A 23,231-nucleotide genomic window follows, 5' to 3' on the forward strand; every position below is an offset into this window, starting at 1 on the left:
GGGGGACTGGCTCAGGGGATCCCCTCCCCCTCAGATAAGGGGCTGGGGAGAATGAGGTCAGGGAAGCAGTGGGTATCTTCTCACCTCAAAGTCATTTTCTATTACAGAGATATCACCTAGCTGCCGAGTCCTCCCAAATGTTGCCACATCCCTCAGGATGGCTCCTGAATCTGCAGATGACAAGGGGATGGGAAGAGACAACACTTCTATTAAGGACTTTACCCAAACTCTTCCTTCAGGCCCAACTGAACCCTTCTTCTCCTTCTCCTTAGTGCCTCCACCTGTGCCTTACATGGTGTCTGAAACACTCTTAAGATTAATAGGTCTGTCTCTTCTCCCATCCCCAAGCTCTGGAGCTTCTGGAGGGAAGGCAAGGCCCAGGCCTCAGTCTGTCTCCACTTCCAGGCCAAAGGCCTGCAGTCTAGTTGTAGAAGGAGGTAGGAGCATCAGTTGGAGCTCCACACTGTGCATACGACTCTGTTTCCTTTGCATTGCAGAGTCCAGTGGTACAGGATACCACCCCTTGGGAGTGGCGCCTGAGGTCTGAGGTACATGGTCAGTGGGTCCTTGAAGGGGCAGACACTAACCATGCTTCCCAGAAGACCTGAAATTGTGATGAGAGAAGAGGGGTTAGGAAGCAGAGGAACAGGGTTCTTGCCCCTGGGCACTCACATGAAAGGAAGGGGAACAGCCCCTTGTGAACCTCCACCTGGGTGCTCAGCTTCATGTGAGATATTTCACAAAGTCCCCAACAGACACAGGAAACAGACCCCTAGGAAAACAGGCCTCACCTAGGCATATCAGCCTGGCAGAGCTGGGATTTTCACCAAATCTTTGTGACCCTAAGGCCTGTGCTAGACAGAAGGGGTCCAAAGTAATCAGCCTGCCATCAGGAAATAGTTCACAGTGGGAGCTCAGTGTTGATCTCTGCTGTTGGTAGGTTGGGAATTCAGCAGTGCTAGGGCCACAGTGGCCTTGGTAGGTTAGAAGATCATATTGCCGAGGTACATAACCTCCATGCCTATCTCTATTGGTTATATATTTGCTACATAACAAATTACCTCAAAAACAGTGGCTTAAAACAGTGTTTTATCTCACAGTCCCTGTGGTTAGGAATCTGGGCTCAACTTAGCTGAGTTTCTATTTCAGGGTCTCACAGCCAGCAAGGTGTGAGCTAGGGCTACAGTCATCTCAAGGCTTGACTGGGGAAGGATCTGCTTTCAAGCTGACTCATGTGGCTGTTGGCATATTCAGTCTTGCTGGCCGTTGGCTGGGGGTCACTCTCAGGTTCCTTGCCATGTGCACCTTTTCATAGGGTGGCTCACAATATGGCAGCTTGCTTCATCACAGCAATCAAGTAAGATGAGCTAGAGATAGAAGGAGAGTGCCCACATGCCAGACAGAACTCATAGTCTTTATAACCTAATTTCAGATGTGACGTCCCATCACCTTTGCAATATTCTATTCGTTAGAAGTCAGTCAGTTACTGCCGGGCACAGTGGCTCACGCCCGTAATCCCAGCACTTTGGGAGGCCGAGACAGGCGGATCACCTGAGGTCAGGAGTTCGAGACCAACCTGACCAACATGGAGAAACCCCATCTCTACTAAAAATACAAAATTAGCTGGGTGTCATCGTGCATGCCTGTAATTCCAGCTACTCAGGAGGCTGAGGCAGGAGAACTGCTTGAACCTGGGAGGCAGAGGTTGCGGTGAGCCAAGATCGCGCCATTGCACTCCAGCCTGGGCAACAAGCGCGAACTCCGTCTCAAAAAAAAAAAAAAAGAAAAGTAGGTCAGTTACTAGGTCCAGGCCACACTCAATGGGAGGGGATTACACAAAGGTGTGAATACCAGGAGGTGGGGGGGCCTTGGGGGTCATCTTGGAGACTGACTACTATAGTTTTCCACTGGTCCTGCTGATTCATGTTGCTTCCACATGCAAAATGCATTCATCACTTCCCAAAGTCTCTAAAAGTCTCATCCAATTACAGCATTGCCCCAAAATCCAGAACATCTAAATCAGGTCCATATATGAAAGAGGCTCTTTGAGTATGGCTTCTTAACTACTATTTTTCTCCATCTTTAGATTTGTGAGACAATTTTTTTTTGTAAAAAATTATTTTTTGGCCGGGTGCGGTGGCTCACGCCTGTAATCCCAGCACTTTGGGAGGCCGAAGTGGGTGAATCAGGAGGTCAGGAGATCGAGACCATCCTGGCTAACACGGTGAAACCCCGTCTCTACTAAAAATACGAAAAATTAGCCGGGAGTGGTGGCGGGCGCCTGGAGGCCGAGGCAAGAGAATCGCTTGAACCCGGGAGACGGAGCCTGTAGTGAGCCAAGATCACGCCACCGCACTGCAGCCTGGGCTACAGAGCAAGACTCCGTCTCCAAAAAAAAAAAAAAAAAAAAGAAAATTATTTTTTATTTTTATTTTGTTGTAGAGACGAGATCTTACTATATTGCCCAGACTGTTCGCAAACTCCTGGGCTCAGACAATCCTTCCACCTTGGCCTCCCAAAGTTCTGGGATTACAGGCGTGAGCCACCGTGCCCGGCTGATTTGTGAGACTTAAGAGGCACGTTGTCTGTCCCCAACACACCCAACATACAATGGTGGAATAGCCATAGGACAACTACTACAGACATTCTGGTTCAAAAAGAGGGGAAATGGGAGACAAAGGAGTTACTGGTCTATAACAACTCTGAAATCCAGCTGGGAAAATGGAAGTTTCATGATTAGATGTCAAGGCCTGGTAATAATATTCTAAGGCTCTGCCCTCTGACCTCTTGGTTTTACCCTCTGTACCTTCCTTTTTCATGAAAGGCAGCACATGTTTGCAGCTGAACAGTTTCCCCAGTTTGCTTCCTGCCAGTAGAATTTTGGGGGTCCAGTGGCTTTTTTTCATTTTGTCCTGTCTGTAATCAGCTGCCACCAAGAGATAGTTCCACAGGGGGGCTTGGGTTACTGTTCTGTTGGCAGGTCGGGCACTCAGCAGTGGCTTATAGCCAGATTGGTCTTGGTGGAAGTCCATATTGTGGAGTCCATGCTTTAACCTCCATGTCTGCCACCATGGCCATTTTGTTCAGGAATCCACTGGGTGAAGAAAAAGGTGACAGATAAGAGGCTGACTGACATCACAGAACAGGACACCTACCTGTCTACTTGATTGAGCTCCTCTTCTGCAGTGGACTCTCTCTGGTGCTTACTTATGTGGGACATGAATATCTCTGCCCATTGCAAGAGGGACAGCCATATGCTCTTCCTCAGACCTCGCCAATAATATTTCAGTCCTGTTATTTCCAAGTCCTTCACCATTTAGCCGAATCATTAACAACTACTCACGAAACAGTGGAAACCTATCTATACCTCTGACCAGCTATGTGACCTGGCAGTTGTTCTACTGGGAGAATTTCCCTTCTCACTGTCCTTCAGGATCAACCATAAGTAGGGCTGTAACACTACAGCTAGCTACTTCAGCAGGGCCAGCATATCATGCAGGGCTATGTATAAACCAAGCTGGAATAGAATATTGTATCCCTTAGTCACCTGGTCACAGGGAATTCCCCATGAGGCTTCAGGTGTGGGTGAGAGAGGGATGGCAGTACAGCAGATGGGAGTATGATTCACTTGCTCAGGCAGCTTATTCATCATCTAGGCCTGCTTGTGTAACTATTCCATTCGGTGGTGGAGTGCTACTGCACATAGATAACTTCATGGCTTGATGAGACAGTTAACACACAACTCACCATGGGGAGCTCAGCTTGCCTGGGTCACTTGGAGTCCTATGTTCAGCCAATCATTCACAAAATAGACCCACTTTTCCATTTTTATTTTTCTCTGCTCCTGGGACTTCTGTTATCACGATATTGCCACCTCCAATTTTATTCCCCATTTCTTGAGTCTTTAACTTGCTCTTCAGCTATAGTCCTCCTCCCCTTTATGCCATCTATACTGTGTAGATTCCAATAGTATATCCAAGAACTGGAGAAATCACCACAGGATTTCTTCTGGGCCCAGTGTAAGACTCAGATCAAAATTTCATGTATAACCCCATCCCACTCTGACTGATGGGCCGCAGCGGCAATCTGGATCACCAGAGATTGACATTAATTCAGAACCAATATCCAGTCTATTTCAAAGGCCTGGATATTTCCCTGTCCCCAGTGTACAATGACTGTGGCTGCAGGTCTCTGTGAGGAAAGCAAGGAGGGAGATTTTGCCATACATACTTGTGAAAAGTGTAGCAAGGTCCTTCTTCAGATGGACCCTCCCCTTCATTCAAGGGGCTCTGGTCTACGAACTCGGGAAGAGGCTGGGATGCCACATTTTTGAGGACAAGATCAGGCTTCCATTTTCCAGAGTAGAAGATTTTTGGGGTTATATAACAACTAGGACTTTATCAGGCTACCTATTTTGGTCCTAGGGAAACTATCCTTAATTATCCACTGTTATACAAACTTCCACAGGTCAAACCTGATTATTGCTATGGCTCTGCTATCCGTTATAAGAACCAGACCCAACTTCTCTTTGGAGATGAACCTATCACCTCCATTGAAATCAGGAAGCCCATTCATGATTTCTCACCATGACCCTCACCTGCAGAAATAAATCACTGCAATGCTTTTTAATACTGGCACTCATTCATGTACTAGTTAAGGTAAAGCTAGCTCCTGGGACAGAAAAAAATTTTCTGAGATTTAAGACAAGTTTACTTCTTGCTTCTGTAGTATTCCAAAACAGGTGTTAATAATTGAGTTTCCCTCTTCTAAGTGATGATTCAGAGGCCTAGGCACTTTCTGTCTAGAAGGTCTGCCATCTTCAAAACATGGTCATCATTGTGTTTATTGTCGTCTCCATTCTAAATAGCCAGAAGAGGAAAAGACCATGTGGGAGGTTTCTATGAGCCGGATGTAGCACACATCACTTCTCATATTCCCTTAGCTAGCACCCAGACAATGGGCATACCCAATTGTAAGGGACACTGACAAATGTAGTCTAAATCTGTCCCTAGGAGGAAGAGGAAACAAGTTTAATGACCACTTAGCTAGTCTCTACCACAGCGTATTTCTCAAAGTCCTGTGAAAGGAATGTCAATGTCCACATAGTCAAAAGGGTGAGTTGAATGTGTTACATATGACTAATCGATTCCAACATTCTTATTGCCCTAAACGATGGATTCCCCTGCTTACGCTGTACCATGATATTTCTGGCATCTTAACCTCATTTAACACAAGCTACTATTGAGTAGAGGTTTTGGTCAATCAATAGAACAATTTTTAGAAATACTCCTAGCTGCTTCAGCTAACAAAGTACATCCAGGATTGCTAATGAGTGTACCCATACTGAAAAGTTTGGCCCTACCCAAACCAGATAAAGACATCACAAGAAAATAAAATTACAGACAAATATCCTTTATGAATATAGATGCAAAATCCCCAACAAAATACTAGCAAACTAAATCCAACAGCATATTAAAAGTAGGATATGTCTTGGCCAAGTGGGATTTATCTTAGGAATGCAAGAATGGTTCAATATAAGAAAATCGATCAAAGTAATAACATCCCATTAACAGAACAAAGGAAAAGAAACACATGATCATCTCACTTGATGCAGAAAAGGCATTTCAGGCTGGCTGTGGTAGCCAACACTTATAATCCCAGCACTTTGGGAGGCTGAGGTGGGAGGACTGCTTGAAGCCAGGAGTTTGAGACCAGCTTAGGCAACATAGCAAGACCCCATCTCTACACAAAAATTTTAAAAATTAGCTGGGCATGGTGATGTGTGTCTGTACTCCCAGCTACACGGGAGGCTAAGGAAGGAGGCTCCCTTGAGTCCAGGAGTTTGAGGCTGTAGTGAGCTATGATCATGCCACTGCACTCCAGCCTAGGTGACAGAATGAGACCTCATTTCTCTTAAAAAAATAAAAAAGGCATAGAGCTAATAAATTCAGCAAAGTTGCAAGGTGCAAGATCAACACATAAAAAGCAGTTGTGCTTTTGTGCACTAGCAATGAGCAATCCAAAATGAAGTTAAGAAAACAATTCAATTTACAATAGCATCTAAAAGAATAAAATATCTAGGAATAAATTTAATCAAGGAGGAGAAAGACTTGTACATTGAAAACCATGAAACATTGATGAAAGAAATTAAAGATCTAAAGAAATGGAAAGGCATCTCATGTTCATAGATTGGAAGACTTAATACTGATAAGATGTTGATACTGGCCAAAGTGATCTACAGATTCAACACAGTCCTTATGAAAATTCCAACAGCCTTTTTGCAGAAATGAAAAAGCTAGCTCGGTGTGGTTGCTCATGCCTATAATCCCAGCACTTTGGGAGGCTGAGGCGGGCGGATCATGAGGTCAGGAGTTCGAGGCTAGCCTGGCCAACATGGTGAAACCCCGTATCTACTAAAAATAACTTTAAAAAATTATCCGGGCATGGTAATCCATGCCTGTAATCCCAGCTACTCGGGAGGCTGAGGCAGGAGAATTGCTTGAACCTGGGAGGTGGAGGTTGCAGTGAGCTGAGATCACGCCACTGCACTCCAGCCTGGGTGACAGAGTGAGACTTCGTCTCAAAAAAAAAAAAAAAAATGAAAAAGCTGATCCTCAAATTCATATGGAATTACAAGGGGCCATGAATAGCCAAAACAATCTTAGAAAAAAAAGAACAAAGTCAAATGGCCAATTGACTTTTTTTTCAAGACACAGTCTTGCTCTGTTGCCCAGGCTGGAGTGCAGTGGCGTAATCTTGGCTCACTGCAGCCTCAAACTCCTGGGCTCAAATGATCCTCCTACCTCAGCATCCCAAGTAGGTGGGATTTAAAAGGCATGTGCCACTACACCCAGCTAATTTTTTTTTTTTTTTTGTAGAGACAGGTCTCACTCTTGCCCAGACTGGCCTCAAACTCCTGGGCTCAAGCAGTCCTCCCACCTCAGTCTCCCAAAAATGTTGGGATTACAGATGTGAGCCACTGTGCTCAGCCACCAATTGATTTTTTTACAAGAGTGCCAAGTCCATTCAATGAGGGGAGAGATTAGTCTCTTCAACAGATGGTGCTGGGACAACTGGATTTTCACATGCAAAAGTATGAAGTTGGATGCCTACTTCACACCATATACCATTAACTCAAAATGGACTAATGACCTAAATTTAAGTCCTAAAACCATAAAACTGGAGGAAAACATAGGAGTTAATGTTCATGACCTTGGATGTGGCAACAGTCTCAGGTGTGACACTACAAGCATGAGCAACAACAGAAAAAAACAGATAAATTGGACTTCATCAGAATTGAAAATTTTGTGCATCAAAGGACATCAAGAAAGCGAAAAGACAGCCTACAGAATAAGATAACATATTTGCAATCATATATCTGATAAGGATTTACTATGCAGAATATACAAACAACTCCTACAACTCAACAACAAAAAGACAAGCAATTCAATTTAAAAATGGGCAAAGGAGGCCAGGCGCGGTGGCTTACGCCTGTAATCCCAGCACTCTGAGAGGCCGAGGTGGGCGGATCACCTGAGGTCAGGAATTCAAGGCCAGCCTGGCCAACATGGTGAAACCCATCTCTACTAAAAATACAAAAATTAGCTGGGCGTGGTGGCATGTGCCTGTAATCCCAGCTACTTGGGAGGCTGAGGCAGGAGAATCACTTGAACCTGGGAGGTGGCAACTGCAGTGAGCTGAGATCACGCCACTGCATTCCAGCCTGGGCAACAGAGCAAGACTGTCTCAAAAAAAAAAAAAAAAAAAAAGGCAAAGGATCATGTCTTTGTGATTAGGAAGAAAAAAAAAATGGGCAAAGGACTTGAATAGATATTTCTCCCAAGATATAAAAATGGCCAAGAAGCACATGAAAAGATGCTCAACATCATTAGTTATTAGGGAAATGCAGATCAGTTACCACTTCATACCCATTAGTATGGCTATAATAATAATAATCAGAAAATAATAAGTATTGGAGAGGATGGGGAGAAATTGGAGTCCTGGTACAGAGAATTATCATATGACCCAGCAATTCCACTCCTAAGAATATAGCCAAAAGAACTGAAAACAAGGAGTCAAAACAGATATTTCTGAACCAGCGTTCTTTGCATCATTATTAATAGCCAAAAGGTAAAAACAACCCAAGTGTCCATCAACAGATAACTGTATAAACAAAATGCAGTATATACAAATACTGGAATATTATTCAGCCATAAAAGGAATAAAGGTTGGGCACATGCTACAACGTGGATGAACCTTGAAACAATTATTCTAGCTGGGTGTGGTGGCTCACACCTGTAGTCCCACCTACTCAGGAGGCTGAGGTGGGAGGATCACCTGAGCCCAGCTGGGGAGGTTGAGGCTGCAGTGAGCCGTGATTGCTCACTGCACCCCAGCCTGGATGACAGAGTGAGACCCTGTCTCAAAGAAAATATTATTCTAAGTGAAATAATCCAGACACAAAAGGACAAATATTGTATGATTCCACTTAAATGAAATTATCTGGACTAGGCAAATTCATAGAGACAGAAAGTAGGTTAGAGATTACCAGAGGCTGCAGGTAATAGGGAAATTATTGCTTAATGGGTATAGAGTTTCTGTCTGGGGTGATGAAAGAGTTTTGGAACTAGATACTGTAGTAGTGATGGTTACCCAACATTGTGAATGTAATCAATGCCATCTAATTGTACACTCAAAAATGGTTAAAGTGGATTTTTGTTTTGTTTTGTTTTCTTGAGGTGGAGTCTCAACTCTATCACCTGGGCTGAAGTGCAGTGCTGTGATCTCGGCTCACTGCAACCTCTACCTCCTGGGTCCAAGCAATTCTCTTGCCTCACAGCCTCCTGAGTAGCTGGGATTACAGGTGCCCACCATCACGCCTGGCTAATTTTTGTATTTTTAGTAGAGATGGGTTTTCACCATGTTGGCCGGGCTGGTCTCGAACTCCTGACCTCAGGTGATCTACCCGCCTCGGCCTCCCAAAGTGCTAGGATTACAGGCATGAGCCACCACGCCCTTCCAGAAATTTTTATGTTATATATAGTTTACCACAATGAAAAAGTTTGGCCCAGCCAGGCACAGTGGCTCACACCTGTAATCCCAGCACTTTGGGAGGCTAAGGCGGGCAGATCACCTGAGGTTGGGAGTTCGAGACCAGCCTGACCAACATGGAGAAACCCGTCTCTACTAAAAATACAAAATTAGTCAGGCCTGGTGGTGGATGCCTGTAATCCCAGCTACTTGGGAGGCTGAGGCAGGATAATCACTTGAAACCGGGAGGCAGAGGTTGTGGTAAGCCGAGATCAAGCCATTGCACTCCAGCCTGGGCAACAAGAGCGAAACTCCGTATCAAAAAAAAAAAAAAAAAAAGGGCCGGGCGCGGTGGCTCACGCTTGTAATCCCAGCACTTTGGGAGGCCGAGGCGGGTGGATCACGAGGTCAGGAGATCGAGACCATGGTGAAACTCCGTCTCTACTAAAAATACAAAAAAAATTAGCCGGGCGTGGTGGCGGGTGCCTGTAGTCCCAGCTCCTCGGAGAGGCTGAGGCAGGAGAATGGCGAGAACTCGGGAGGCGGAGCTTGCAGTGAGCCGAGATCGTGCCACTGCACTCCAGCCTGGGCGACAGAGCGAGACTCCGTCTCAAAACAAAACAAAACAAAAAAAAAAAAGGGTGGCTCATGCCTGTAATCCCAGCACTTTGGGAGGCCGAGGCGGGCTAATCATGAGGTCAGGAGATCGAGACCATCCTGGCTAACATAGTGCAACTCTGTCTCTGCTAAAAATACAAAAAATTAGCCAGGCGTAGTGGTGGGCACCTGTAGTCCCAGCTACTCGGGAGGCTGAGGCAGGAGAATGGCGTGAACCCAGGAGGCGGAGCTTGCAGTGAGCTGAGATCGCTCCACTGCACTCCAGCCTGGGAGACAGAGTGAGACTCCGTCTCAAAAAAAAAAAAAAAGTTTGGCCCAATCAAAAATTACACTTCTTTTTCTCTGATCTATCATCCATAGAATCAGTTCTCACATATTATGGAGGTTTCTTTTTTTCTTTTCTTTTCTTTTTTGAGACATGGTCTCACTCTGTCACCCATATTATGGAGGTTTCTGCCAGTATAAATTAGCTACATCTTATCATTTGTGTGTGTGTGTGCTTTCTCCTCATAGGTTTGACTTTACTTCCTGGGACATACAGGAATCTGAATTCAGTAATGGGTCTGGAGGCAGCAAGAGATGATACGGGTGGATCTTGAAAAGATTAGCCTAACAGTGAGAGGGTCCCCAAGTCAGGCAGGACCAGCCCCACAGACTGGGGAAGAAGGGCTGCTTCTGCTGTCAAGGGAAACTCAGTGAGGGTTGGGGTTTAGGGTGCTCAGATCTATCGAAATCAATCCTGATGTTCCTATTCCTATTCTCAAGGTCCCATTGTTCCCTAATCAGTAGCCATGTTTTTGCATATGAGACCTGGAGATCCTATGAATTTAACCTGCGTTGTAAATCAGCAACCTGCAGGATTTGGTTTTATGTCTGATTTCAGGCTACATCAGTCCTGTGCCTGGAAGAGAGAAAAAGATTACTTAAAAAAAAAATATGTATACATATATACATATGTAGATACATATATATACATATATATACATATATACATATGTAGATACATATATATACATATATACATATATACACATATATATACATATATACATATATATATACACATATATATACATATATATATATAGGCTAGGCGCAGTGGCCCACACCTCTAATCCCAGCACTTTGGAAGGCCGAGGCAGGTGGATCACTTGAGGCCAGGAGTTCAACACCAGTCTGGCCCACATGGTGAAATCCCTCCTCTACTAAAAATACAAAAATTTCCGAGGCGGGCGGATCACAAGATCAGGAGATCGAGACCATCCTGGCTAACATGGTGAAACCCCATCTCTACTAAAAATACAAAAAATTAGCTGGGCGAGGTGGTGGGCGCCTGTAGTCCCAGCTAATCGGGAGGCTGAAGCAGGAGAATGGGGTGAACCCCCGGGGGACGCAGCCTGCAGCGAGCCGAGATCGCGCCACTGCACTTCAGCCTGGGCAACAGCGAGACTCCATCTCAAAAAAAAAAAGAAAAAATTAGCCGGGTTTGGTGGTGGTAATTCCAGCTACTCGGGTGGCTGAGGCAAGAGAATCGCTTGAACCGGGGAGGCAGAGGTTGCAGTGAGCTGAAATCACGCCACTGCCCTTAAGCCTGGGTGACAGAGTGAGACTCTATTTCTTTGAGCAGTTTTAGGTCCACAGCAAAATTGAGTGGAAAGTATGTATCCCATATACCCCCTGCTCCTACACAGGCACAGCTTCCCCCACTATCATCAACATCCCCAGCAGAGTGGTACATTCGTTATAGTCAATACATTGGCACATAATTGGTCAAGTACATAGCTTACATTAAGGTTCACTCTTGGTGTTGTACACTCTATGGGTTTTGACAAATGTATAATGACATGTATCCACCATTATAGTATCATACAGAGTAGTTTCATTGCCCTAAAAATCCTCTGTGTTCCACCTATTCATACTTCCCTCCCATAACTCCTAGCAACCTCTAATTTTTTTTTACTGTCTCCATAGTTTTACCTATTCCAGAATGTTATTTAGGAATCATATAGTATATAGCCTTTTCAGATTGCCTTCTTTCGCTTATTAATATGCATTTAAGATTCTTCCATGACTCTTGGTGGCTTGATAGCTCATTTATCTTTATTGCTGAATAACATTCTGTTGTCTGGATGTACCACATTTTATCCATTTACTTACTGAAGGGTATTTTGGTTTCTTCCAAGTTTGGGCAGTTGTGAATAAATCGGCTATAAATATCCATTGCAGGTTTTTATGTAGTTGTAAGTTTTCAAATCACTTGGGCAAATACAAAAGAGTGTGATTGCTGAATGGTAAGGTAAGAATATGTTTAGTTTTGTAAGAACCTACCAAACTGTCTTCCAAAGTGGCTGAACCATTTTGCATTCCCACCAGCAATGAATGAGAGTTCCTGTTGCTCCACATCCTCATCAGCATTTGGTATTGTCGGTGTCCTGGATTTTGGCCATACTAATAGGTATGTGGTGGTATCTCCGTGTATTAATTTGCAAACCCTAACGACATATGATGTGGAGCATCTTTTAACATGCTTATTTGCCATCTGTATATCTTTTTGGTGAGGTGTCTGTTCAGGTCTTCTGCCCTTTTTCTTTTTATGAGTTGGGGTATTGCTGTGCTGCCCAGGCTCATCTCAAACTCCTCAGTCAAATGATCCTTCTGCCTCAGCCTCCCAAGTAGCTGGGACTACATGCATGTGCCACCATGCCAGGCTTGTTTTGCCTGTTTTTAAATCGGGATGTTCCTTTTCTTATTGTTGAGTTTTAAGAGTTATTTATGTGTCTTAAAGATCCTTTATCAGATATGTCTTTTGCAAATACTTTATACCAGTCTATAGTTTGTTTTCTCATTCTCTTGACCGTGTCTTTTTTTTTTGGAGAGGGAGTCTCACTCTGTCACCTAGGCTGGAGTGCAATGGCACGATCTCGGCTCACTGCGACCTCTGCCTCCCTGGTTCAAGCCATTCTCCTGCCTCAGCCTCCCAAGTAGCTGAGATTAGGTGCCCATCACCACGCCCAGCTAAATTTTGAATTTTTTTTTTTTTTTGAGACGGAGTTTTGTTCTTGTCACCCAGGCTGGAGTGCAATGGCACGATCTTGGCTCACTGCAACCTCCGCCTCCCGGATTAAAGTGATTCTCTTGCCTCAGCCTCCCGAGTAGATGGGACTATAGGCACCTGCCACCATGCCTGGCTAATTTTTGTATTTTGTTAGAGACGAGGTTTCACCATGTTGGCCAGGCTGGTCTTGAACTCCTGACCTCGGGTGATCCACCCGTCTCAGCCTCACAAAGTGCTGGGATTACAGGCGTGAGCCACCATCCCCGGATTTAATTTTTGTGTTTTTAGTAGAGATGGGGTTTCACCATGTTGGCCAGGCTGGTCTCAAACTCCTGACCTCAGGTGATCCACTCACCTCAGCCACCCAAAGTGTTGGGATTACAGGCGTGAGCCATCGTGCCTGGGCGACAGTATCTTTTGCAGAGCAGAAGTTTTTAATCTGCATGAAGTCCAGCTTATCATTTCTTTCATGGATCATGCCTTTGGCGTTGTACCTAAAAGTTATTGCCACACCCAAGGGCACTTACATGTTCTCCTATGTTATCTTCTAGGGGTTTTATAGTTTTGCATTTTACATTTAGGTGTATGATCCACTTTGAGTTAATTTTTTGAAGGGTGTAAAGGAGATTTCTTTTTTGAGGGCAGTGAAAGAAGCTCCCCAGTGTCTAACCATGCCTTGAACTAAAAGTTTACAACCATGATCTTGCCTTTAAAAAGTTTTTTCTTAATTATCTCAGCAATATGTATTTATTGTTGTTCATAAATGGTCAAAATATACTACCTATTATTAGACTAAAACAAGGTATAGCTTCTCAAATACAGCATCACATAGAGACAAAGAATGAAAAGGCCAGTCATGTGTATACTTTAAAACACCCATATATACACATATACCCTCATGTCCAATACAGGCAAATGTTCTCCATACTTTGCTTTGAAAGCAGGAAACATTGAGTTGCAGAGGTTCTAAGATACAGAACATATTGAACACATTTCAGGCATTTAAAAAATGCACTGAAATAGCAAGAATAAAGTTCTTTTCTGGTGAGGCATGGTGGCTTAGGCCTATAATCCCAACACTTTGGGAGGCTGAGGCAGGAGAATCGCTTGAGCCCAGGAGTTCAAGACCAGCCTGGGCAACATAGTGAGACCCTGTCTCAACAAAAAATAAAATATTGGCTGAGCAGAGTAGCGTGCACCTATAGTCGCAGCTACTTTGGAGGCTGAGGTGGGAGGATTGCTTGAGCCCGTGAGGTGGAGACTGCAGTGAGCTGTGATCACGCCACTGTACTCCAGCCTTGGTGACAGAGTGAGACCCTGAAAATAAAGGGTTTTTTTCTTCAAACATTTTGTTCCAAGCCAAAGCAAAGAGTACATTAGAACAGACCAGAAGGACGTGTACAAGTAGACCTGTTTCCTTCTCAAACATTTAACAATTTACTTATTAAACATTAAGCCGAGTCAGTTTAAATCAAATGATAAAACTGATTATTACTCCAAACAGGTATCTGTTGTTTCTTAGTGTCTATAGATAGAAGTTTCACAGATGCAAGGACATTATTTACCTGAAAGATCATTCCTGTTACAATTAGAGGGCATTCATACAAAAATTGTTTCCTGTTTTATTTGCCTTTTAAAATTGTGAAACATGACACGAAGACATTTCCTTATGTAATTACAAAACCATTAGTACACCTAACACAATTCACAATCATTCCTTACTGTCATCATAGTCAAATGAATGTCATTATATTCAGATGTTCCCAATTTAACTAAAAACATATTTTGAAAAATTATTTAAAAAAAAAAGAAAAATTATTTACAAATAAAAAAAAATTTTTTTAAATGCAGGGTCTTGTTCTGTCACCCAGTGTGCAGTGCAGCACAATCATAGCTCAAACTGTAACCTCAAACTTCTGGGCTCCAGTGATCCTCCAGCTTCAGCCTCCCGAGTAGCTGGGCCTACAGGCATACACCACCACACCTGGCTAATTTTTATTTTTTTCAAAGCAGGAGTGAAAGTTTGTTTAAAAGCTTTAGAACAGTAAGGAAAGGAAAGAAAAGAAGGAAAGTACAACTTGGAAGAGGGCCAAGTGGGTGACTTGAGAAACCACGTGCACCTAATTTGAATTTTTTTTGTAGAGTTTTGCTATGTTGCCCAGTCTGGTCTCTAACTTCCAGCCTCAAGTGATCCTTCCATCTTGGCCTCCCAAAGTGCTGGGATTACAGGTGTGAGCCACCACACCCGACCAAAATATATCTTTTAATAGTTAGATTGTTTGATTCAGGATCCAAACATGGACTTTTATGGTCACCACTTCCTTACTTTTCTTTAACATTTTACCACTTAAGCATGACTTCCTATTTGTGTAGTTTAGTTTTGCCTGTTTTTATTAACATCATAGTCATACAGTATGTATTCTTTTGTGTTTGGTTTCTTTCATTCAACATTATGCTTTTAAGATTGATCCACATTTTAACATATAGCTGTGCTTTATCTTCTTGCCTGTATAGTACTGAAATCAACCCAGTTTTTGCACTAAACTGAAAATTGAGAAACTTATATTTGTTTTTATCTGAGTTCCTTTCTCAGGAAACCAACCATCAGGCCTCCCAGAGAGAATCGAGGAACTGAAATCTCCCGTATCACCACATCCAGACAATGAGACAAGCCTGCTGCTTGTTGACAAACTCCTCTTCTTTATACCTCCCGAATTTCTGTTTTCCTGCATATGGTTACGGTGAGACACAAGACCCCTCATCCAACCACCTGCTGCCTGTTGGCCAACTCCTCTTCCTTACTCCTCCCTAATTCTTGTTTTACGTTCCTTCCCTACTATATAAACCCCTAACTTTAGTCAGTTGGAGAGATGGATTTGAGACTGGTCTCCCATCTCCTGGCTGACGTTACTGGCATTAAAGCCGTTCTTCCCTGGCAATATTCATCCCAGTGATTGGCTTTCTGTGCAGCAAGCAACCAGACCTAGGCTGAACCCCTGGTGTTTGGCAACAGTATTTCATTTTATGAATCTACCATAGTCTGTCAACTCTACTTTTGAAAGGCATTTGGAACATTCTGATATTTAACTGTATAAATAATGCTGCAAGAACATTTTTGTACATATTTCCTGGTATACATAAGCAGACTTTTTTTTTGTTTTGTTTTAAGACAGAATCGCTCTGTCGCCCAGGCTGGAGTGCAGTGGTGTGATCTCAGCTCACTGCAACCTCCACCTCCCAGGTTCAAGCCATTCTCCTGCCTCAGTCTCCCGAGTAGCTGGGACTACAGGTGTGCACCACCACACCCAGCTAATTTTTGTATTTTTAGTAGAGATGGGGTTTCACCATGTTGAGCAGGCTGGTCTTGAACTCCTGACCTGAGGTGATTTGCCTGCCTCGGCCTCCCAAAGTGCTGGGATTACAAGCATGAGCCACCGCACCTGGCCCTAAGCATACATTTCTGTAGGGTGTATGACTTATCGGGACAAAAGGTATACACATCTTTAACTTTTCTAGCTAGTGTCAAACTTTTCTGAAGTAGTTTTACTAATGTATATTCCAACCAGCAGAGTATGAGAGGTCCTATTATTCCACATATTTCCCAACCCTTGGAACAGTCAATTTTAAATTTTTGCCAAGCTGAGGATTGTAAAATGGTATCTCATGTGTGTTAAATAGGCATTTTCCTGATAATTAATGAAGTTGAGCACCTTTAATATTTTTTTCTTTTTAGAGACAGGGTCTCGCTCTGTTGCCCAGGCTGGAGTGCAGTGGCATGATCATAGCTCACTGCAGCCTTGAACTACAGGGCTGGGCTCAAGCAGTTCTCCTGCCTCAGGCTCCTAAGCACTGGGACTACAGGCATGCCACCATCATGCCTGGATATTAAAAAAAAAAAATTTGTAGAGATGGTCTCACTATGTTGCCCAAGCTGGTCTTCAACTCCTGGTCTCAACTGATCCTCCCACCTGGGCTTCCCAAGTTGCTGGGATTGCAGGCATGAGCCAGCACACCAGGCCTACCTTTTCATATTTTTTTACTGGCCATTCAAGTACTCTCTTGTAAAACTGTTCAACTCTTTTGCATATTTTTCTATTGATTATCTATCTTTCTCTTGTTCAATTGTAGAACTTCATCTTACAATCTGGATATGGAATCTGATTTTAAGTGATGCAAACATATTTTCCCATTTTGTGGTTTTCCTTTGTACTGTTTATGGTGTCTCTGGGTGAAGAAGTTATTATTTTTGATGGAGTCAATTTTATCAGTCCTTTCTTTTCATGGTTTGTACTTTTGGTGTCTTGTTTAAGAAATCTTTTACCATCCCAGGCCCAGCACGGTGGCTCATGCTTGTAATCCCAGGACTTTGAGAGGCCAAGGTGGGAGGATCACTTGAGGCCGGAGTTTGAGACCAGCCTGGGCAATGTAGCAAGACCCCCCATCTCTATTTTTTTAAAAAGAAATATTTTACTATTCTAATGTCAAGAATATACTCCATTTGTTACTTTCTTTGCTTTTCACACTTAGGTCTATAATCTACCTGGGAATTATTTGAGTTTTTAAAAATATATAATGTGACGTAAATACCCAATTTAGCTTTAGTTTTTTTTTTGTGTGTTTTTTTTATTTTAACTGGGCACCCAATTGTCCCAGCACCATTTGTTGAAAAGACTGCCCTGCTCCCATGGCTCTACAGAGACACATTTTTGATAAATCAAGTATGCGAATATGCATGGATTCATCCTTCTTTTATTTTCTTTTTCTTTTTTTTTTTTTTGAGACGGAGTCTTTCTCTGTCCCCCAGGCTGGAGTGCAGTGGCGTGATCTCGGCTCACTGCAAGCTCTGCCTCCCGGGTTCACGCCATTCTCCTGCCTCAGCTTCCCGAGTAGCTGGGACTACAGGCGCCCGCCAACACGCCCGGCTAATTTTTTGTATTTTTAGTAGAGACAGGGTTTCACTGTGTTAGCCAGGATGGTCTCGATCTCCTGACCTCGTGATCCGCCGGCCTCGGCCTCCCAAAGTGCTGGGATTACAGGCTTGAGCCACCGCGCCCGGCTCTTTTTTCTTTTTTTTTTTTTTGACGGAGTCTTGCTCTGTCACCCAGGCTGGAGTGCAGTGGCACAATCTCAGCTCACTGCAACCTCCGCCTCCCGGGTTCAAGCAATTGTCCTGCCTCAGCCTCCCAAGTAGCTGGGATTACAGGCACCTGCCATCACACCTGGCTAATTTTTGTATTTTTAGTAGAGTCGGATTAGTAGAGTCGGAGTTTCACCATGTTTGCCAGGCTGGTCTCAAACTCCTGACCTCAGGTGATCCTCCTGCCTTGGCCTCCTAAAGTGCTGGGATTACAGGTGTGAGCCACTGTGCCCGGCTGCCAGTACTACACTCTTAATTACCATAGCTTTATTTTTTTTAAAAAACCCTTAACATCTGAGCGATCAAGTCCTCCATCATAGTTCTTCTTCAGGAGTCATGGCTATTCTTAACCTTTTTCATTTCTATTAATATATACATTTTAGAATCAGTCAAGTTCCACCAAAAGAAACAAACCAACCAACCCACCCATCAGGGTTTAATTGGAATCACATTGAATCTGTAGATCTACTTGGGGAGAACTGGCATTCATGTAATACTGAGTTCAGCAGCTTATGCATGTGAATATGGTATCTCACTCCATTTATTTACATCTTTTTTTTTTGAGACAGAGTCTCACTCTGTCACCCAGGCTGGAGTGCAGTGGCATGATCATGTCTCACCGCAGCCTTGACCTCCCAGGCTCAAGTGATCCCACCTCAGCCTCCCAAGTAGCTGGGACTATAGGTGCGTGACACCACACCAGGCTAATTAAAAAAATTTTTTTGTAGAGACAAGGTCTCACTATGTTGCCCAGGCTAATGTTCAACTCCTGGGCTCAAGTGATCCTCCTACGTTGGCCTCCCAAAGTGCTGGGATTACAGGCATTATTTACTCTTTTTTTTTTCTTTTCTTTTCTTTTTTTTTTTTTTTCGAGACAGTGTCTTACTCTGTCACCTAGGTTAGAGTGCAATAGTGCGATCTTAGCTCACTACAACCTCCGCCTCCCAGGCTCAAGTGATCCTCCTGCCACAGCTTCCCAAGTAGTTGGGACTACAGGCGTGCACCACCATACCTAGCTAATTTTTGTATTTTTTGCAGAGACAGGGCTTTGCCATGTTGCCCCAGGGTGGTCTTTTTTTTCTTTTTTTGAGATGAAGTTTCACTCGTCGCCCAGGATGGAATGCAATGGCTCGATCGTGGCTCACTGCAACCTCTGCCTCCCGGATTCAAGTGATTCTTTTCTCTCAGCCTCCCGAGTAGCCGGGATTATAAAATAGCCCAGCTAATTTTTGTATTTTTAGTAGAGATGGGGTTTCACCATGTTGGCCAGGCTGGTCTCGAACTCCTGACCTCAGGTGATCCTCCCGCCTCGGCCTCCCAAATTGCTGGGATTACAGGAGTGAGCCGCCATGCCCAGCATTGGTCATCTTCTTTAATCTCTCTTTTGCAAGTGCTGTAGTTTTCTCCAGAAAGGATTTACATATCGTCTGTTAGAATTATTCCTGGGATTACAGGAGTGAGCCGCCATGCCCAGCACTGGTCATCTTCTTTAATCTCTCTTTTGCAAGTGCTGTAGTTTTCTCCAGAAAGGATTTACATATCGTCTGTTAGATTTATTCCTGGGATTTCTAGGTAAGTGATTTTTTAATGCTATTTAAATAATTTAATTTTTTGTTTTTCAGCTGTATTTGTTTTTATATAGAAATACAGTAGAATTTCATAAGCTGATTTTGTATTCAGCAAATTTTATTCCTGGGATATTTACCTCCATTCTTCAAATATTTTCTTGTATTTATTTGTTTATGATTATACTCTAAGGCTATTATCAAAATGCTGACACTTCTCCATTTCTCGTTTTTTAAATTATTGTTTTCTATATTTTTATTCTTTCCTGCTGCTTTCTGGGAGAGGTCCTCAATCTGAACTTCCAATTCACTTATTCATTCTTTATCTGTGGTCAACCTGCTATTTGCCCCATCTATTGTGTTCTTTCTTTCAACTATATATTTTTCATAGCTAATATTTTCACTTTTCTGTGTCTGAAGGAAGGTCAGGGAAGACCCCAGAGAAGGTGGTGATGAACTGTCTGGAGAGATGAGTAGGGGTTTCTCAGGTTGTGAGAGGGAGGAGAATCCATCTCAGCAGTAGCTAAGGCCTAGAAACCAGACAGCAGGGCCCAGCTTGTCCTGCTGGGAACGGCTGGGGCACTGGAAGTAAGATGGGAGGGAGATCAGGTGGAGAAATGCAAGGCTTTATACTTTATAGGGCCAGGGTCACTGGGGGTACCCTGACTTGTGACCCCCGCAGACTGTGGTGGCCTCCAGAAAGACGGCAGCTTCAAGGCAGTGTTGGTCACCCAGTCCTCTGAGGTGAAGAGACCCACCCGCCCCCACCACCACATCATGCTCCAGCACCATCCCCCTTCCCCCAGGGCACCTGCCAGAAGGTCCTCCCTCCCTCCCTCCCTCTTCTTCTTCTCTTTTCTTTCTTTCTTCTCTTTTTCTTTCTTTCCTCTTTCTTTCTTCTCTTTTTCTTTTCTTCCTTCTTTCTTCTCTTTTTCTTTTCTTTCTTCTATGTCTTCTTTTTCTTTCTTCTATTTCTTTTTCTTTTCTTTCTTCTCTTTCTTCTTTTTCTTTCCTCTCTTCCATGTCTTCTTTTTCTTTCTTCTATTTCTTTTTCTTTTCTTTCTTCTCTTTCTTCTTTTTCTTTCCTCTTCCATGTCTTCTTTTTCTTTCTTCTATTTCTTTTTCTTTTCTTTCTTCTCTTTCTTCTTTTTCTTTCCTCTCTTCCATGTCTTCTTTTTCTTTCTTCTATTTCTTTTTCTTTTCTTTCTTCTCTTTCTTCTTTTTCTTTCCTCTCTTCCTCTCTCTCTCTCTTTATGAGACTGAGTCTCACTCTGTTGCCCAGGCTGGAGTGCAGTGGCACAATCTTGGCTCACTGCAACTTCCGCCTCCCAGGTTCAAGTGATTCTCCTGCCTCAGCCTCCCAAGTAGCTGGGATTACAGGCGCCCACCACCATGCCCAGCTAATTTTTAAATTTTTAGTAGAGACGGGGTTTCACCATGTTGGCCAGGCTGGTCTCAAACTCCTGACCTCAGGTGATCCACCTGCCTCGGCCTCTCAAAGTGCTAGGATTACAGGCGCGAGCCACACTGTGCCCGGCCCCATCCGATCTTTCTTGAGGAGGCAGGTTAAGTGGACAAGGGGACCTAGTCCAGAGGGGTTTAGGAGCTCAGGTTGGCTACGGAGGGACTCAAGCTCTGGAGATGCCTTCAGGGCCAGTCTCCTCTCTGGCCATTTTATTTCCCCAACTACCACCAGGAAGTGCTGCTGGGATTGAGCCCCTTCCTGCCCTTTACCTGGCATTCAGGCCTCATTCTCTTCTCAGGGCCTCCCTTCATCTCCCTGCCCTTGCACGATGGCATCCTGTTTGGGCCTGGGATCAGCTCCAAATAGGAAGGCAGGTAAACAGCCAGACCTTTGCCCTAGACTAAGGCTTAAGGCCAGGCCAAGTCAGCGCCTGTGCATCCATTACTTCCTGCCGCCCCTACCTGCAGACATCAGAGTCCCCAGCTGGGCCTGTCCTGCTATGTGGACTATGTGGCTACCTGCTCAACCTGTAGCCTGGCTTGGGACAACCCCAATACCGATCCCTCTACATAACCAACCATTGCAGACCAAAAGCAGAGGCCCAAGGGAGCAGAAAGGATCCCAGGAGGAGCAGGCACATTGAGGGGTACTCAGATGGGAAGGGCCACCCGCCCAGGAACTGCTGAACTGCCTGGGTGCAAGGCCTCCCTGTGTCTCAGTGGAGATATCCCTCTGGCTGTTTCTCTATTTGGAGGGAGTTTGAGGGTGATGAGAAGGATGGGAAGGGGGCTTGGTAAAAACGTGTTACTTTGTATTTATTTCATATAGTTATTACAAGAAAGAAAATATGCGCTGTTAGAGAATACAGTAAGTCTTTAATTTGTATAAATATTTAAATAAACTTCGTATTTTTCATGACATACTTGAGCATCTTCTATGAACATGCATTTTATGTAAGGTTTTATGCTGGAAACAGCTATACACAATTTCTGATCAAGACTTTTTACTCATGATCTCTTCAAATTCTTGACTATTAATGAGAAATGATTGTTATTCAGACAGGTGGTGGTAAGTGGAAAAGGAGAATTTACCTATGTTTCCACCCATTACCAGGATTTCCATTTCATTCCTGAAATCATTTAAATCCCGTTGAACAATTTAATAGTTTTAAAAGAACAATTCTTTCCTCCAGTTACTGGCAGATGTTACTCTACTCCTTTTGCTACAAAACGAATGTTTGTCCCTCTTCCCCCAAATTCACAGGCTGAAATCAAATCCCCCATACGATGGTATCTGCAGGTAGGGCCTTTGGGAGGTGAATAGGTCATGGATGGGATTAGTGCCCTTAATAAAAGAGTACCAAGAGAGACCCCTTGCCCCTTCCATCACTTGGGGAGACAGTGAGAAGGTGCCATCTATGAACCAGAAAGTGGGCCCTCACCAGACACTGAATCTGCTGATGCCTTGATCTTAGACTTCCCAGCCTCTGGAACTGTGAGAAATACATTTTTGTTCTTTATAAGTCACCCAGTCTATGATGGTTTGTTACAGCAGACTTTTAATAACTTTTCTTTATGATTCAAACTGTAACAGCAACAAAACCTGGAAACCATTTTCACCTAACTTTTCCTTTTTTTTTTTTGTTTCTGATTAAGTACTTGCTCATTTTTCCAAAGTTTAATTTTTGCTTTGAACCCCAAATCTTTGTCAGTTCACATTAGTTAATTTTGACATGGTCCTTCCAAATTTCTATTAAGTATATTCAGGGATCCAAAGAGTCAGCTAATCTTTCCATAGATCTGCCAGGTGAGAATCATTCAAGGAAAAAATCTTCACCTTTTAAATTTTTTTGCTCACAAACTTTTGAAACTATTCTTCCTTTGGATCAGCTCCCACACTTAAGTATGAAATAGCAGAGAGGGATGTTTTGATCCCTTGTCTTTACACAAAGCTGAAAGCAGGTGAGAGGTTAGTGCCTTGTATGTAATTAGATTCTGAGTATGATACTGATACTATCATTTCCGGTGGAAATCAGAAAGGCAAACTCTTACAAATGAGAGCTTCTCTGTGTAAAACAGTAAATGAAATAATGTACTACTTGACTCTCAGGGTTTTCAGAACAAATTCTAGATGCAAAGCCTTTATATCTTCCTATCACTGTTGCTTCACTCACTACACAGACTTGTTTTAAAAATTCATAAAAATGCAATGCATGCTCCTAGTTTGGATCATTTTGCTATAAATTATAAGAATTATGATAACTGATGTGATTTGAATAGGGTCTGAGGACTAGGTGGTAGTAATGTACCAACATTAATTTCATGACATTGATGGGTGCATTGTGGTTATGCTGGAAAATGT

The 23,231-nt window shown here is 43.5% G+C and overlaps 1 protein-coding gene across 3 annotated transcripts in view; it reads left to right on the forward strand.

Moving 5' to 3' along the window:
* The window catches only part of KDM5C (lysine demethylase 5C), a 70,290-nt gene that overhangs the window by 34,941 nt on the left and 12,118 nt on the right, over positions 1–23,231 (forward strand). Inside the window, exons 26-27 of one of the 3 annotated variants that reach the window (XR_004028778.1) lie at positions 12,022–12,103; positions 15,285–15,444. Coding sequence is in view for 1 of the 3 variants with exons in the window: in XM_030807461.1 (XP_030663321.1) it covers positions 12,022–12,027 (6 nt within the window). In the remaining 2 variants the exon portion in view is untranslated. Of the gene's footprint in view, positions 1–12,021; positions 12,196–15,284; positions 15,445–23,231 lie in introns of those variants that run through there. The other 2 variants (XR_004028777.1, XM_030807461.1) reach the window with 2 other exon arrangements.

This window comes from Nomascus leucogenys, chromosome X (assembly GCF_006542625.1).
Source record: "Nomascus leucogenys isolate Asia chromosome X, Asia_NLE_v1, whole genome shotgun sequence".
NCBI classification, from domain to species: Eukaryota; Metazoa; Chordata; class Mammalia; order Primates; family Hylobatidae; genus Nomascus; species Nomascus leucogenys.